Source organism: Felis catus, chromosome A3, assembly GCF_018350175.1.
Source record: "Felis catus isolate Fca126 chromosome A3, F.catus_Fca126_mat1.0, whole genome shotgun sequence".
NCBI lineage: Eukaryota > Metazoa > Chordata > Mammalia > Carnivora > Felidae > Felis > Felis catus.
Genome location: NC_058370.1, coordinates 58699797 through 58717505, shown reverse-complemented (window position 1 = coordinate 58717505; position 17709 = coordinate 58699797). Strand labels below are relative to the sequence as shown.

The 17709-nt window shown below is 44.2% G+C and overlaps 1 protein-coding gene across 12 annotated transcripts in view; it reads right to left on the bottom strand.

Annotated features, from left to right (window-relative positions):
• Window positions 1-4561: 4561 nt before the first annotated feature.
• The window catches only part of RFX8 (regulatory factor X8), a 262472-nt gene continuing 249324 nt past the window's right edge, over window positions 4562-17709 (bottom strand). For all 12 annotated transcript variants that reach the window (XM_045054051.1, XM_045054050.1, XM_045054053.1 and 9 more), the window contains 4 exons: window positions 15415-15509; window positions 12161-12275; window positions 9250-9566; window positions 4562-4929 (listed from right to left, as the gene is read on the bottom strand). In XM_045054051.1, the coding sequence (XP_044909986.1) occupies window positions 4753-4929; window positions 9250-9566; window positions 12161-12275; window positions 15415-15509 (704 nt within the window). In that variant the 3' untranslated portion in view covers window positions 4562-4752. The remainder of the gene's footprint in view (window positions 4930-9249; window positions 9567-12160; window positions 12276-15414; window positions 15510-17709) is intronic.

Below are 17709 nucleotides of genomic sequence, written 5' to 3'. Positions count from 1 at the left end.
ACTACAGTATTTACTGTTATATTTGCAAATCCTGTATCTGACAAGGGACTTGTATCCAGAATATCCAAAGAACATGTATAAGTCAATTACAAAAAGCAAAGCAAAACAAAACAAATAAGCCTATTTAAAATGTGCAAAGGATTTGAACAGACGTTTTTCCAAAGAAGACATGCAAATGGCCAATAAGCACATGGAAAAATGCTCAACATCATTAGTCATTGGGGAAATGCAAGTCAAAACCACAATGAGATACCATCTCACGCCCACTAGGATGCCTATAATCAAAAAGGCAAGTGATAGATATTGGTGAAAATGTGGAACCTTTACACATTTCTGATGGAAATATAAAATGGTGCAGCCATTTGGAAAATAGTTTGGCTGCTCTTGAAAAGGCTAAACATAGAGTTACCATATGAACCAGCAATTTCATTCCTAGGTACATGTGCCCAAGATAAATGAAATGTATGTCTACACAAAAACTTGTGCATCAGTGTTCACAGAAGCATTATTCAAGTGGAAATGAAATTATTCATGTTTCCATTACAGGAAAACAACCTAAATGTCCCATCAAACGATGATGAATGGATAAATGAAATGTGGTATATCCATACAATTGAGTATCATTTGTCAATAAAAGGAGTGGTTGCTAGGGCCTGGGAGAAAGAGAGAAGAGAGGGCGACAGCTTTCCCCTGACCCTGATACATTCAGTGAATTTACTTGTCACATCTTGGGTGGGGAGTGAGGATGGGGTGGGAAGGAGGGGCACGTTTACTTCCTACTCACCCTTACCTGGAGTGTATAGCCCTTTGGAGGTTCCAGTTTATAAGGTCACTATTAGACTTCCTACCCTGGCTGGCTTCTGGTATTTGACTACTACTGCTCTCTTCAAATCTGAAGCTCAAAGTTGTGGGGATTGGAAAAAGCAGCCTTGGTGCTTAGCTCACCACACTAAATTCCACATTCTCTTAGATTAGGACCTAGAGATTTGTTTCTATCTTTTTGATGCTTTTAAGAAGACATTTTATATTTTTTCCAACACATATAGTTGTTTTCACTTGATGAATTAGTTCAAATAAACTGGCTTGCCAAATTTCTGGAAACCAATAATGATTTTAAATCCCTTAATAATTTAAAATTCATGGCCATTAACTTCAAGAGGCTGCTGGGGCTGCCTGGTAGTGCTACTCAACTTCCCACCTTTCTGGGAGGCTCTCTCAATTTCTTTTTTCCTGCTTTCTTCAGATTTCTTTTCAGATTACACCTTGTGAAAGAGACCTTGGCTTGAGAACCCTGCATGAAGTAACACCTGCCTCCCCATCATGATTTTCTTTATTGGGGGTTATTTTTACTATTATACTTAGGAATCACTGCCTAAGATACCTGGCTTTTATTTGTTACTTAGTTTGGTGTGGGTCTTCTACCAGGATTACAAACTCCTGAGGAGCAGGGATTTGCCTGTTTAGTTCACTGATGATCCCCAATGCTTAAAGAGTTCCTGGTAAAAGAATATACATGACAAATATTTGAGAACACATTGCTATACATTTTAGATCAAACTTCTGTGTTTGCAAGATCTGTCTGCTACCAGATTGTTCGTGGGTTTCTGATTTAACATCATCGTGAGTGCAAATTTAACGTTCCAAGATCCATGTGCTATTTGATGTGCTTGTCTTTCTGTAAGTACCATATTGACAACAGTGATGTGCCCTGGGAAGATTGGTTTGTACAGGGTCTCATTATTATTTCTACTTCAAATTACTGTTTCAGAAAACACGATGGCTGAGTGAGCCTGGCTGAGGTTCATGAAGTCCAGCCCAGATCAGCGTAACCGTCCAAGCAACCTGGTGACTGGTAAGGAATAATAAATCCATTGTGGCTGTTTTAAGCCATTAAAGATTAGTTTGTCATGCCGAAATTGTGAAGCGATAGATGGCACAAGCAGAGAACAACCGTTGTGACTTGATCTATGAATTATTTCTGGCTCTTGGATAAAAACCCAGGTTTGGGGAAGGGGCTAGAGGCAGTGGCTATTTACAATCGTGTTCGTGTTCAGATAACAGACCACCAGTTGCTTTTATACACCAGACTACCAGTCATAGCAACCGTTGTGTATTGTTATGATTTCAAGTCCACTTCTTTACGGTTTAAGTGAAGTTGTCTTGATCTGAGGGTGATTTACATTTGGGGAGGCCATGTCAGAATGATGTCACCCAAGCTGTGCTACTGAGTGCCTACAGAGAGGAAACCCTTAATACCAAGAATTTGTGAAGACTCACCAAGAGTGTTCCATCTGAGTAAGGCTACTCTTGGCTGATCTCAATAGCTCTCTGAAGACCTTGAGACATTAGCTCCTGCCACGATGAAGGCTACACTCCTTGCTGGCAGTGGTGTAAACCGTGCAGCGGACCCTCGAAAGAGATCTTGCCCGTAAACACGGGCCTCTTTGCTCTGCTAGCATTGTGCTCTAGCAATCTGTGCTGGCAGCTGGACGTCAGCTCTTGGTTGGCTAAGCCAACTCTTCTGAGAACCAACTTGCAGAAAGGTACACCTCAATTAAATTTGGTCTTTTTTTTCTTTCATCTCCCCTTTGCCTAGAACAGTAGTGTAATTAATCTATCACTGGTTTGGACTATATTATTTCCTTATTGGCTCATGAAGAGACATTATCCTGTATGCTACTGGCTTGTGACATATTATTATTATAAATTATAATTCCCCCAGTGAACTTTTGTTAAATGAATTACTGGCAAAGACAATTTCAGTCTCTGAGCATAATTTGCCGTGAACGAAACAAGAACCATCTCTGATGAGTAATTAAAATGTCTAATCCAGTGTAATAATCAAAATGTCAAACTTTATTAAGGATGAAAGCTTCTCCTCTGTCCTGGCTGAGAACTGTATTGGGTCTTGAGGCCTGGGGTGAGGGAGGTGGATGTGGGGAGATTCTCTCTTCTTGCTTGGCCTCCTGCTTCAGGTTGTCAGCGAGGTGGATTGAGAGGGAAAAACAAAGATGTACACGGCAGGTGTGGTTCCATTTTCACATCAGTGTTCATTGAACCTGGTGGCTTTCCAAGCTGGCTCACTTTCTCCCGAAATCCTTCCATGAGCTTCTTAGCCATTCCCCCACCAGGAGCCTCTAATGCAATACCCAGTGTATATGCAATACCTTCTATTTTAAAAACACATGTTCACGGTGCCTGGGTGGCTCAGTCGGTTAAGTGTCTGACTCTTGGTTTCAGCTCAGGTCGTGAGCTCATGGTTGGTGACACTGAGTCCCATCAGGTTCTGTGCTATCAGCGCAGGGTCTGTCACCTTGGGATTCTCTCTCTCCCTCTCTCTCTGCCCCTTCCGCACTCGTGCTCTCTCTCTCTCTCAAAATAAAATAAACTTAAATACACTTTCAAACATAGCATAAAGCAGAAAATTAATCAAATCAAGTTATAAGCTCTATGACACATTTTCACAAGGTGGACACACTTGAACGGCAGATTGGAACACTATCAGGGGTCCCAGAAGCCTCTTCCTCTCCTGTTTCTTACTACCCACCCTCATCCCCTAACCTAACTTCTGACCCCAGAGATAAGCAATTCAGATTGTTGCCTTTGATGAACCTGGTTAGCTTTTTCAAGGACTGAATATCCTCTGCTAGCTCTCGGCTAATCAGTTTACCTCAAAATATGCAAATAAAATTCACTATTCCCAATCTGGTACATCTTGTTGCTACCTTTGTTTCTTGTCTCCCATCTGTCCACTTACATGTGAGCAAATGAATGATATGCAAGGTCACTGAACAGTGAGTAAAGGAATATCCCTGAGTAATTCTTTGATAAACTATTACTCCCAGAGAGCTTAACTAATGAGATAACCTATTAAATGTAGTAGTAAAGGGCCCTGAAATAATGATTGCTTCTTTAACTATAAAGATGCATAATTCTTAACAAATCTAGTGACACAGTTCGTGTTTCTTTAAAATTTCCAAGCATTTAGGGAAATTTAATTCATTTCTTATATAACATGAGATCAATAAAATATTCTCTATTATTTCCTCTTATACCAGAAGTCATGTTAAGCATGAATTGCTAAATTCCTTTTAAATGTTGTAATCAGTTACATAAAAATTGATCTGGCTTAGCAGTGAATGATCTATTCTTAGTTTCAACATTTCTCAGGATTTTGCAACAAAGAGCAATAAAAAGTGACTCAAAGCAGGGCATCACCATTTGTTGCAGACATTGTTGAGTTCAAAATTCGACCTCACTTCAAGAATGTTCTTAATGGACCAATAAGTAAGCCTAACGGTTGGTATCAAATTGCATTTTGTCTGTTTCTTACTGCCTGAGGAGATCTTTCCACAAATTCTATTTCAATCGGGGCCCTGCCAAGGGGAAGAAAAATGTTACCATTGGCCTTTTACTGGTTGTACCCATTTGTATTCAAATTTTATCTCTCGCTAGAGATCTATCCATTTCTCTACTCACAAGATTTCTCAAACTTCTCTTCTATTAAGTCCCTGGTAAAAACACTTGAAAAGCCCTGAAGAAAAGCAACAGAAGCAAAAAATATTCTCCAAATCAGTTTATATGATTCACCTAAACTAACTGCTTGAAATACATATAAACACAAAATAGACAATGCTACCTCTATTATGTACATAAAATCTTCTTTCTCATCAATACAAAAGCTTTAGCACTTAATATATTTTTAAGAGTGAAAAATCTATGTTTTCTCATGTCCTATTCTAAGAAATGATCTTATATATTAGCGTTGCTTTCCCTGAAAAAAATATTTTCAGAGCTTTGGGGTACATCTGATACATGAATTACAAATTTTTGTCCATCTTTTAGAGTTACCAGGGCCTCTTGTCCCACAGGAAGGCTGAGTTTGAAGGTGCTTTCGGTGGCCTTGTCCTCCAACAATACCTGGATGAGCTGCAAGGGGGAAACAGTCACAAGGAAAAGATAAAAAAAGAAATTATATGATTTCCTGTTGCAGGACCCACCATTTGAATTCTTCCACCATGCCCTCACGGACCTAACCAGAAGCTTCTGCATTTATTTACTCCTACTACTGGAGATCCCAATTTCTCTGAGGAATGCTCAAGGCCTGAGGACTGCAGGGAGAGAATCTTAACCCTCGGATGGTACAAGAGAGAGGGGCCATGGAGGGTGAGGCAGGTGGGCTGTCTTTAGGAAAAGGAATGGGCCTGCGGTTGTTTGTGACCACTTGAGATAAAGCCAGCACACTTCCATCAAGGACATGGGAGAGTGTGGATCTGGTGTGAAAATCATGAAGGAACGTATGAAATGTCCATGGGGCTCCATGTGGCTGTAATGCTCATCACTTTGGCTGCCTTCCAGTTGGAGACCAATCCCTGTATTCTTGGCTCAAATTCCCACACAGACCCTTCCTCCACCATCCATCAAGCATGCCAGTAGATAAGGAAGGTAGGGGTGGGAGGACCATGAAAATAGTCATTGGTTAATTTAACACTCAGCTGGGTAGTAAGAGATTTGGGAGATTCAGATTCTGATGTTAGCTTAAGCACCTGCTCTCAGCTAACACATCTAACTTCACTTAGCACGTCTTCCTATCAGAGAAACAGGGATAATATGCCTTCCTTCCCTTAGCTCCAGTGGTACTTGGGAGATGAGCAAATCCTTGGACATGATGACTTTCAGACTGACAGAGATGTATTTTCTTGGCCCTGTTTTATCGATAACCCCCCACCCCCATAAGTCAACATATTTTGACAAAGATGGGTACACGACAACTTCAAATGCAAGGTTAGTGAAAGTATTTCATACTCTTCCTCCCTAAATTTGACAATAATCATCACCACCCAACCAGAAGATGTGTTTCTTCTCTCTCAAAAAAATTGTCTTTACCTCTGTTCTAGAGCTAAAGAGTTGCTTGTTTTTAAATATTTTTGCCATGTTTTAATCCTTGAGTACATGCCCTAAAGTGAAAACTGTGTAGTATGTTTTTAAAAAGAATATTTCTTATTAAATATCAGTGTGATTTTTTCACTTTATTCTTAAACATTCCTTGGCACCTTCCTATTTTGAACATTGCTAGAATGTGGAAGAGTGGCAGATGGATATGGCAGTCCAGAATGCTGACTTCGGTTGTTATCATAGGTGCAGGGCGGCACTAAATTGTTCCAAGAACGAGGCTGCCACAGATGTGCAGCTGAATGGGGTGTTAACTCGTGGCAGATGAATGCAGATGGGACACAGAGGGTGTGCTTTTTTGTCGATGATGAGTGCAAATGCCGAATAATGAATGCAATAAAAATTAGATGAGCGTAACTTTTTGGTGTTAGAGTGTTTAAGTCATTATAGCTAATTCAGCAAGCATGCACAAACAGAGGCAGGTTTAATTAATCTCTAATGCATATTACCTTGGATTATCTGACATTCATCTGCCTGTATTGCTTTATTATGTAGTTCAATTAAGTAGTTAATGTCTTTCTCTATTGTTTCCACCAATTAAATATAGGTCAAACCCCACTGCAATGAACTTCAGAGTTGCTAGGGGATTGGGTGGGGTGTGGTGAAAGGTGCTCAGGTTAGGAGGTTTCATTGGAGAATTAATAATGATGACTAATGGTTATGGGTACTTAACTTATGTTCCAAGAATCTTACAATGATTGACTTATTTAAGCTTCATAACTGCCCTATGGAATTAGTATTATTCCTATTTTGTAGATAAAGAGACTGAGGTACAGATAAATTAAGCAATTTGCCCAAGATTCTCAGCTAAGAAGTGGAAGACAGGGAATTTGAATCTCATCTAGGAAGTTATGTACTAGACTGCCCACTTATGTTCCCAAATCATCAGACTTGAAGGTATTTCTAATTTATTCCCATCACTGCTTTTGGAATTAGAGCACATGGCAGCACCTTCTGGGAAGAGAGAGGGTGCTAGGAAGGGACAGTTTTGCAAGGAGATCTACGAAGGTTTGAATCTCTGCTCTGTCAGTTACTAGTGAGGTGACCTTGGGAACATTACTCAACCCTTCGTGAGCCTCAGTTATGCTATCTGTGAACTGGGAACAATGATGGTACATCTCATTGTGTTGTTGAAACGATGCATTTACATGCCCAACACAAAGTTTACTCCTGGTTACCTTGGTGACTAAGGGGCATGTCAAATTGTCTACAGTCCTAGCTCTCTCCCCAGCCAGTGAGTGGAGATGTGCACACTTGGAGCTGAATGTCCAGCACAATTCCTTGTCCTGTTGGGACTCCATACAATGTTCCAGAGTGTACTCAGGTGAGTTTCCCACTGGCCAGCCCTTGCAGGGCCCTGTTGCCAGGACAGGACATTTCGTCCAGAGGGTCAGGGTGCAGGGAGAGACATTTTCCTGGGCACAGCCTGGCCAACTGGTCCCTTCTTCAGATCTAACTGGGCCTTCTCTCTGCCAGCAGCCCTGAAATACCAGCTCGTGAGTGATGCCCTAACTGTCCCCAGCTGCTCCTCTCCTAACAGGGCCCAGCTCTCCTTGCCCCCACCATTGGGTCCCTGATTTGAGGCCAGTATGTCACTATTTCACGCCTATCTGTCATGTCTGCTTCACATACACACTCACAGAGGAGGTGAGTTTCTTATTTATAGATACATGTCTGAACCTACTCCACCAACAGCATCAAGGGCAGCTGGATATATGAACATAACTATTGCAAGACAAGAAAACAAAGACCAAAACCAGAGAATGTGTAAACCTGACACGCATTTCTTTCACTCTGGCTCATATTATTTTTGTCTAGTACGGTGTTCTGTCCAAGTAGTGCTTAATAACAGGGTTCTCTGCACTCTGGTGTACTTGGAATGAGGGTTTATTCAGGAAGGAAAGGTCGCTGTGAGGTTCTGGTTATTGTGAGGACTGTAGGGCATTGAACTGTTTCAGGCTGTGACTTATTCCCATGGTCAAGACCACTGTTAACTCAGGTGAAGGGCAATGGCCCTGCCTGGATCTCCTACTCAGCTCAACTCCTCATCTTCTCAAAAGGGGAGGGAACTTGCAGGTGCAAAAGAAATACTATGTAAAGTGGCTAAATTTCCAAACATGTGTATAGAAGGTTTAGAAATTAGTACTAAGACAATTTTTTACATCAGGCACCCTCCACTTCCCCAGGCAATGGAGGAGTTTCAATTGCTTGCTCCAGCAGTCTGGCCCCTCTTTCTGGCACTCGAGGTCCCCTCTCTGAACTCTGCAATCTGTGTCCTATTCTCCTTCGGGCATGGACCACCCTCCTCTGATCTTGTGTTGTGGGAGAAGAATGGACTAGAGATCAGGCAGGCCAGGGTTCCAATCTCCATTCCACTATTTACTTGCTGTGTGACTTCCTGCAAGTCACTTAGCTTCTCGGAGCCTCAGTTCCCTCAGCCATGGCATAGAAATGATAAGGGCAGATACTCTGCAGGGCTGTATGGCTTGGAGATAATGTATAGAAAAGTTGTATAGTAGGTGGAAATAGCAATTCTTATTTTTATATCTTTCAAGATGTACCCCAATTCCATCTTTTCAAAATCCCAAATGGCAGAGGTGTTTTCAGGGGTTACCTCTTAGTTTAGTTAGCTCAGTTAGCCTAACTACTGAGGAAAACAAAGTCAAGAGAAATGTAGCTTAAACTAAATCTTACAGCTTGCAGCCCACGGACAGACACCTGAAACATGCGGAGTGTGACCTTCCTCAAGGAAGTCATGGCTGCCTTAGCACATTAATGTTTATGTTTTATTACAGACTAAACCTTATCTTAACAGTAGCTAGCCCCTCAAGGTCCTGAAAGCCTTGCTTCAAAATTCCTGAGACTTATGCTATCCCTAACCCCCACTAATCAAAAAGTATATAATCAGTCACTCCTCACAATCCCAGTGCAGTTCTTTCTGCCCATGGGTCTTGTCCCATGCTATAATAAAATCACCTTTTTGCACCAAAAACATCTCAGGAATTCTTTCTTCCAAATTTCATCATAAGCATGCCTGGCAAACTCTGGCAAGGCAAGACCCAGGCCATCCAAATATTCCACAGCTCTAAGTGTGCCTGGTACATAATCTATACACCATGAACGTTTGCTGACCAGTGATTAACAGATAAGCTACTATCATCACCCCTGGCAAAAATCTCCTGAAGCAAAGATGAGTCTAGAATCGTGTATCATTGTTTGGACAGAGTGATCTTCGTGGATTTCCTAACTGTGTGATAGTTCTTACTTCCCTTGCCAAGCCTGCCCCTGTGTCTGTACCTTATCACCCGTGTCAGTGTCCACCAGGAAGCCCAGGACCCTGAGAAACACACTGTTCACACCCACAGGACATCGGCTCTGGCCTATGTGTTTCAGCATCACCCGATGTGGATCCATATGTGGGCTGTCATACGCCAGGGCTGGTGAAGAATCTGGAGGGTGGAAGGTTGCCTGGTCTGGCTGGACAAGAGACTGGTCATCTGGTAGCATTTCCTTGAGATTTCCCACATCATCGTCGTCCTCTTCCTCTTCTATGCATGACTGAAGTATATGAATCACATATTCCAGAAGCAGCAAATGAAACAAATGCCAGGAGCCTACATTGAAATAACAAGCCCAAATGAATAATTAGATATAGACAGATGGACAAATAAACAGATCACTGTGGAAATACCAACTTTTCTGGGGCTTTCAACTCCTGTGTACTGGGACCTTCTCACTCCTATAGCAGATCCTCAGGGGTCCTAGGCGGGCATTCCATACCCATGAATCCCAGTCAAGGAGGCTTTTGGACAGAAAGCACAGACAGTTACATAGCCTGAGCCATGAAGGGGAACTTAAAACCCATCTGGTGTGAGGTGGGAGAAAAACAAATCCCACAGAGAAAGAGATGCCGCTCCCAGAGCTGGAGAATGTGCACCCTTGGCCTCCCGTGGTTGGCACATGAGGCTGGGCCATAAGGGACAGGCTGGGAGACGCAGAGGTATAGTGCAGAAGGGAGCCAGCTGCCCTTAGGAGGCTGGAAAGAGCTGGAAACGTAGCTATGCCTTTCCCCTGTTGCAGTCTGTGTGGCTGCATCTTGTGGTGAGGGAAGTGGGGGAAGGAAGCTGGCTGGCATTCTCTCACGTGGGCCTGCAAGGGGTGCCCTCAGCGAGACTGGTAGGGGAGACAGGAGGGCATGTGACTCAGCGAAACGCTCCAAATCCCAAGGCCTTTGGTTTTCCAGAAAAGAAAAAGATAATTAACATTAGGCTGAAAAGCGGGGCTGGGGTGGGGTGTGGGGGAGGGGGATCTGGCTTATTGCTATCATTAAAAGACACTTTTTTAATGAAGGTAAAACCTTGACTCTTTATACAGATATAAAATGAATGGGTGTCAAAGAACTCGTGTCATTTATTAAAGAGGAAGTTAGTAAAATATTGCAACTGGTTCAAAAGAGAATTCAAAGCATTGACCATATATAGACAGAGAAGAATTTACACAAATTCAACAGACCTGTCCTCAGGACAGTAATCAATGGCATCCACCTGACACAGCTAGTTTGCATTTCCCTGAAAGAGGATCATTTGCATTATCATCAGTTGGACACAATTTAGAGTTGTAAAATAACTCAAACACAATGAAAGACAGAGATAACTCAGACCAGTGTGCTGAACCTTTTGCCTGTTTCAATGCCTTTTGTCCATTTCAAGCAAACTTCTGTCCATATCAAAGCCTTATACAATGTTTGTTTTTCCTTGATAGATCTGGGTGAGATGGGATGGCTTGACAGGCTCTTGAATGAGCCTGACCTCCCTCTGGCCCACTTAACCATGTGAAGAGGAAAAACTGGTGTAAATACTTTGTTGGGCTTCATACAGGGATCCAAAGAAAGTGTATTGGGGGAGGGGACGACAGCTTCAGGGCTGGGTTTCTTTCCATGACTACATGTGAGCCCTGCGCCATCACTTTGTGCTGGGAGAGCATTAGCATAAAGCAGAGTCATTTGGACTTCATTAAAGGGGAAATCTCATTATCAATGGGTGTCATTTCCATGGCAACTCACAGCAGCCACCTTCCAGAGTGTTGGCAAAACTGGTCTACCATAGGGCTTATCTCCTTTTCCTTGTTCCACCTGCTCGCCGTGAGGACTTCTCTGGAACAGGGATTCCTCACCCTGATTAGTTTGCAAGATCACAGGGGTGGAGACTTTGTCTTTCCACTGCTGTATGCTCAGTGCCCAGGAAGGCGCTTGCGACTTTGTAGGGACACAATAAATAGCCGTTGGAGTGAGTGATTCTTTCCACGAGGCTGGAGGGCTCAGGGGTGAAATTCCCTTACTACAGCTCTCCTACACACCATCTTTGCCACAGATGTGACAGACATGAGCTTCTCTGACAGAGAAAGACCACCCATTTGACCAGAAAGTTTGCAATGGATGCTCTTTCACTCTTTCCACTATTTGCGTACAAGGATGACTTTATCAACTGTTATTTATAAAATTTAAATATGGGCACCCCAAAGAACCCACGTTTTTTTTCTATCTTAGTTGGCTTCCTGGGTGCTTTCTTTAACTTGTCCCAAGAACACAATTCAAAAACAAAGGTGGGGCACCTGGGTGGCTTAGTTGGTTAAGCATCCGACTATTGATCTAAGGGTCAAGTTCAAGCCCCGTGTTGGGCTGTGTTCAGGTTGAAACCTACTTAAAACAAACAAACAGACAAACAAACAAACAAACAAATAAAAACCTGGGGAAGCTTCTAAGACATCCAACCATGATGGAATGGGAAAGGGAAGCATGTATCATGTTGCCATTAAAAAAAAATGATTGTTATGGCTTTGTATGACTCTGTGTCTATGTTGTATTTTGCTTTAAAAGGTGAAAAGGAGATGACTGGATTTTATGTAGAACATGGAGAATACTTATGCTATGATGACATTAAAAAATTTTTTTTAATGTTTATTTATTTTTAAGAGACAGAGAGACAGAGTGTGAGTGGGGAGGGGCAGAGAGAGAGGGAGATACAGAATCTGAAGCAGGATCCAGGCTCTGAGCTGTCAGCACAGAGCCCAATGCACGGCTCGAACCCACCAGCCATGAGATCATGACGTGAGCCAAAGCTGGACATTTAACTGACCGAGCCACCCAGGTGCCCCTATGATAACATTTTTAAAGGGTAGAATACAAAATGTTTTGTAGTCTCTGACTTACCAAAACTATCTCTGTGGCAGAGGGTCATGGCTTTGCTCACAGTGGTAAGAAGGAAATTCCATCTCAGCTGGAAGCTGGCGGCCAATTTGATAAACTCTTCTTTGTTTCTGCTTGGCTATTACATTTTTGTGAGGAAAAAAATGCTGGGGTTTATGACAAAATCAAGAAGATCATGTTTTCAAATGCGCATAGGTGTCATGCGCAGACTTTCCCAAGTGGCCCAAGGAGAAGAGGAAGAGGAAATGATGAGGCGGGCAGAGAGGCAGAGGCACACTGGCCTATATCTGGTCTTGTGGCCTCTCCTGTGGAGATGATTCCAGAGAAGAACCCTTTGAAGTTGGTGGAGAGAAGGAAAGAGGTGGGAGATTGGCCTACATTTTTTGTTTTAACCCCATGAAAGAAGTCATTTGTGAAAAGCAACAGAGAAATCCTGCAGGGCAGCCTCACTGAAGCCCACCTGGCGGTAGCCATTGAGAGAGACGGTGGCTGTTTTATCCTTGCCAAGGCCGTTCGTGTGAAAAAGTCGCACAGAATCCCATAATAATGAAAGTAATGGCACTGATTTTGGAAAGCACAAAGCTGGCCACTGCGTCAGGTGAATGATCTGAGGACTGGCAGGTCCCATCCGTGGGGCCAACAGAGCCGAGGCCAGCCGACGGCCTGCATAGCACTTAACTGGGTGTGGGTGAGATGCCTGTCTGTGTGCAGGCTGAGAAACTAACCAGACTGGGAGCTGCCTTGGGCCGCGCTTGCAATGAATTACAAACCCATGGGATCATATGAATCTCGCATGCAAATGTTGGAATGAATGCCCCAAAGCCTCCTAAGCCTCATCGTATATGTGGACCACCCACTGGCTTAGCCACATGTCTCTGAGGAGGAGATGTTGAGACTGTCTAGGAATGAAGGAATCCCCTTTCTCATCACTGCTTCTCTCCTTCCTTTGCCTTCACTGGGAGTGCCTTGGGCTCTGGGAACACATGAACCCCGCTCCCCCCGTGGCTTCTGGCACCCCCCGCCAGTCTTTCTGATCATCTAAATGGGGCTCCTGGGAGAAGCCCTGCTTCACAGACACAAGGATACTTTTTTAGAGCATCAAGAGAAGTAGCTGCAGGCGACCAGCTCTCTGCTTAGACGTTTAGACATAACCCCTCAACAGTATGGAATATTCCTCCGCTCGCCACCCACGTGGCACCTCAGGTTCCCGTGTTCATAAATTGCTCCTGGGCCCCAACTGCACAAGAACGGGGAGAACGAACACGTGACGCAGCTGAACATCTCCCTCTGCTAGCGAGCTGCCAGATGCTAGCCACGGAAGCCATTAGTCATCTCCCACATGCCCAAGGGCTTACATTTTAACAGTCTGAGTATTTTATTGACAATACACTGCTTTTTATCAGCCAAGCTGCTTTACAAAAACAAGCCCTTCAAAGGCACGCAGTTACAAAAACACCATTTTTCTAACATGCTTCATTGGTGAAGGCTGAAGATAGGGTGGTGGAGTCTTGGGAAATACAACATGTTACATGGTCTAAAATAAGATGAGCCCCTCCGGCTGCTCCAAGGCAGGTCTGGTATTACTGGTATCAGAGGGCTCATCTTGGTTAAAGTCAGAGGTGGAGTGAATACCTAAAACAAGGAACAGAGGCTTGAAAGATTCTGTGGGTGAAGCTTTCATGTGAATAAATGTCTCCACAGCATCATAGCCCTAAACATGTTTACCACTGTTATAAATAAGCTTTGCCAAAGACCGACGGGGAGGGATAAAAGCTATACAGAATCTGGAATGATTATCACCCAGAAGCAAAGAACGGAAACAGACACCTGCCAAAGGTTGGGAATGACCTTCAAGTTCTTTCCTGGAAAGTTTTCTGGTTCATCTCTATGAGGTGTGCGATCCCAGTGCTGCCTGCAGTCTTTGTCTCAGGTATTGTCTGTGCCCTTTCTCTTTGATGGGGAGGACAGGCATACGGACAAGAACAGGCAGGGCAGGAAAGAGGAGAGAAAGAAATGTGACGAGAAGTTTAAACAGAGAAAGCCCAAAGTCATGTTCACGGTACAGGCCCTCTAAGTCTCCTCCAGAGATGTCTGCTTCTTCTTCCCTAGACAGATCCTCCTTTTTCCATATGCTCATTCTGCTCAGGTCTCTCGTGGGGACATTACTCCCTTAGCTTGTTTTAATCCTATTCACCTTCCACACCCCAGTTTAAACCCCACCTCCCTCATCAAGGCCTTTCCTGATGGCCTCAGACTTCAGAGGACAATGCCCCACCCACCGTGGGCCACTAGGACAAGGGTGCTGTAGCTTTCTTGGACAGCATTCTCAGCTCTTACAGTGTGGCTGTGGAAGCAGAGGATGATGACAATTAAGCAAAGAACCCTCCCTGCTCAAGGAACACCCAAGTTTCAAGTCGACCGGAAGGACGAAACCCATCTATATCGAAAACAATTCGTCTTTGATTTTGTGAAATCAAGCCTGATGCTTTATTGGGATGGTTCTGCAAAGTACCCAGAAAAGTGCCATTCTCCCCAAACAGACAAAATTGCCCCTCCTCCTAGACACTTCTGCTTGGTGCACACATACACTCATCCAAGCTCACCTGCGCGCACACACACACACACACACACACACACACACACTAGTGGTCACTCACACACACATGCTCACCCACCCCCACTCATCTGCATATACATTCTCACCTGCACACACACCTGAGCCCACATGTGCTCACCCAAGAGCACATGCTTACCCACAAACGCACACCTGCATGTGCCAGCCTCTGATTCCTGCCTTGCTACAGGAGTGAGACACCACTTCCCTATCTTTAACACCCGCACCAGCAATGACACATTTCTGGCCAGAGAAAACTCTTTCATTTCATCGGGTCACGGGCACTGGTGCTAAAATGTAGCTGGAATGATCAACAACCCCTTCTTCCCTTTAAAAAAAATATCATGGTACAAAACTGATGAACATAAGGGAAGGGAAGCAAAAATAATATAAAAACAGGGAGGGGGACAAAACATAAGAGATTTTTAAATATAGAGAACAAACTATGGGTTCCTGGAGGGGTGGTGGGTGGAGGAATGGGCTAAATGGGTAAGGGACATTAAGGAAGACACTTGTTGGGATGAGCACTGGGGGTTATACATAGGGGATGAATCACCGGAATCTCCTCCTGAACTCATTATTGCACTATATGCTAACCAACTTGGATGTAAATTCAAAAAATTTTAAAAATACGGTTTTGTACCTGGAAGACAAATGCTTGGAGATTTGAAGACAGACAATTCAGGAATACACTGAGGTCTGTGGATGTCCCCAGCAAAGAAATCAAACTGCTTAAACCTATAGACAAAAGAAACAAAAAGATTGTGAGCCAAGTAGCAGGATTTTACTGTAAGTATTTGTGTACGACGTAACCTAGGGGACGACACTGGAACAGTAGTTTAAAGGAACTCCCTGGGGCCTCACACCCCTTCTGAACACAAAGCATGAATTCTAAAGCCGGATTTGTCACCTCTGCGGTCAACTAGTTCAGAGTTATGTGGTCTTGCCTCTTAGGAACCACCTCTGTCACTTGTTGAAATGGAAAAAATATTTTGAAATAATAACTACACCTTGTAATTATACAGAACCCAGCTAGAAATGAGCTCATTGCATGATACAGACATGACCTCACCTATCCTTGCCATGTTCACAAAAGGGGTAGTTTATTAATGTCCTCGAAACTGATGGTGGACATCAAAGCTGATGAGGGATGTGCCTTGCCTGGGGTTATAAACTCAGTTAGTACAGACCTGAAGGGTGGAGCCCCAGCACATGTGACGTTGGGACTTGGCTCCTGCACCTGCACAGGCAGCACTTAGCAAAGAACAGCCTTTGGCTCTCTCGCCTTTTTGAATGCAGCCATGGACCCAGCAGAGTTTAGAAAACCGAGTAGGTTGCCATGGCCCTGACTGAGGCTTGGCCAGGGTTCATCTGGCAGATCTTTGAGGTACACCTCAAGCATTTGCCTGCTAGGTGTCAGCAGTGGCTACCAGCATACTGCTTCCATGCTGGCTCTGTGCCCTCTTGGAAGTTCTTCCGTCCACAAGAATGCCAGCAGGAACACAGGAGGACTGGGCAGGCATCTGGGAGAGAGGCCTCATGCCTTCCTGGGGTTCCCTGGGCTCCAGCAGGAGCAAAAGCAGGGTTTGGGCAAGCACCTGGAACTTTGGGGAGAGCCAGTAGCCTGGGAGGGAGGCCTTTTGGGCTCCTACTAATGAGGACTGCTTGCCCATATCTCTGAAGCTTGCTGGGTTAGGTATTCACTTTTCATTGCTGGTTTGGTTGGAAAGGGAGATCCTAGGGAGGAGCTGGGATTTGGGATGGCCAGGCAACAGGGGCAGGGGCTACTAGCCAAAAAGTATGGACCTATTTATTTATTATTTTGTTTTACAATTTTTTAATGTTTATTTATTTTTGATAGAGCACAAGCAAGGAGGGGCAGATAGAGAGGGAGACACAGAATCAGAAGCGGGCTCCAGGCTCTGAGCTGTCAGCACAGAGCCCAACGCAGGGCTCGAACTCACAGACTGTGAGCTCATGACCTGAGCCAAAGTTGGATGCTCAACCGACTGAGCCACCCAGGTGGCCCAGTATGGACCTATTTAAATATTTTAATAACTGGTAAATCCTACCAAAGTCAGCCCTACTTCAAGGTTAAAGAAAGAGGCGAGGATAGTTTGCAGTGCATGTATGCACTGCCGACTCCAGGTACTCATCTAGTTATGAAGCACTGAAGGGCTACCCTGTGCCAGCACTGCGCTCGGTGGAGCAAGATGAAGAAGCCACGGCTGACATCTGAAGGAGCTCACAGGTTCTGGGGAAGCAGAGCTCTATGCAGAGTTGAGTGTACCAGGACAGAGTCAGGCTCGTGGAGGATGAAGCTAGTAGACCTTCCCAGGCCTCCCTGGTGGAGTGTCTGGAATGGGTGCCAACCGAGCACGGCCCCCATGGCCCACCCCCGGCGACTCTCATACAGGGGCCTAGAGATTCGCCTACAGTCTGGGGGAGGAGGTCATACACCTTCTGCAGCTCTCCTCCTGAAACAGCACCCAGGTTCTCCCCCTGAGCGAGGACAGCTCCTTCTCTCACTACTCTTGCTTCCCCAGGATGGAACGATGCTGTCAGCCAGCTTGCCGAGCTCTTTGCGGAAGGGAGATTTTTTAAAAAAATAATTACAACAGATAGCAAAGGGCAGGAATATCCACATACTTACTATCACTTGTTTGGAAAGTAGCAAAACACAGTAAAAGCACCATGGCTAAATTTTCACATTGTTAAAAATAATAATTGATGATGCTCACAATAGTGGCAGCAGAATCTGGCAAGGCAGGGAGGTCATTCAATCCAGTTCAGACAAGGGTAGAAAAGACACTCTCGAATCTGTGCGTGTACAAGATTGATGAAGAAGTCTTTTCTTCCAAAGGAGGCACTCCAGGTTGATTTCCAGAAAGAGATGCTGTGAGGCAACAACCACACTCATCTGTTCATTCATTCAACA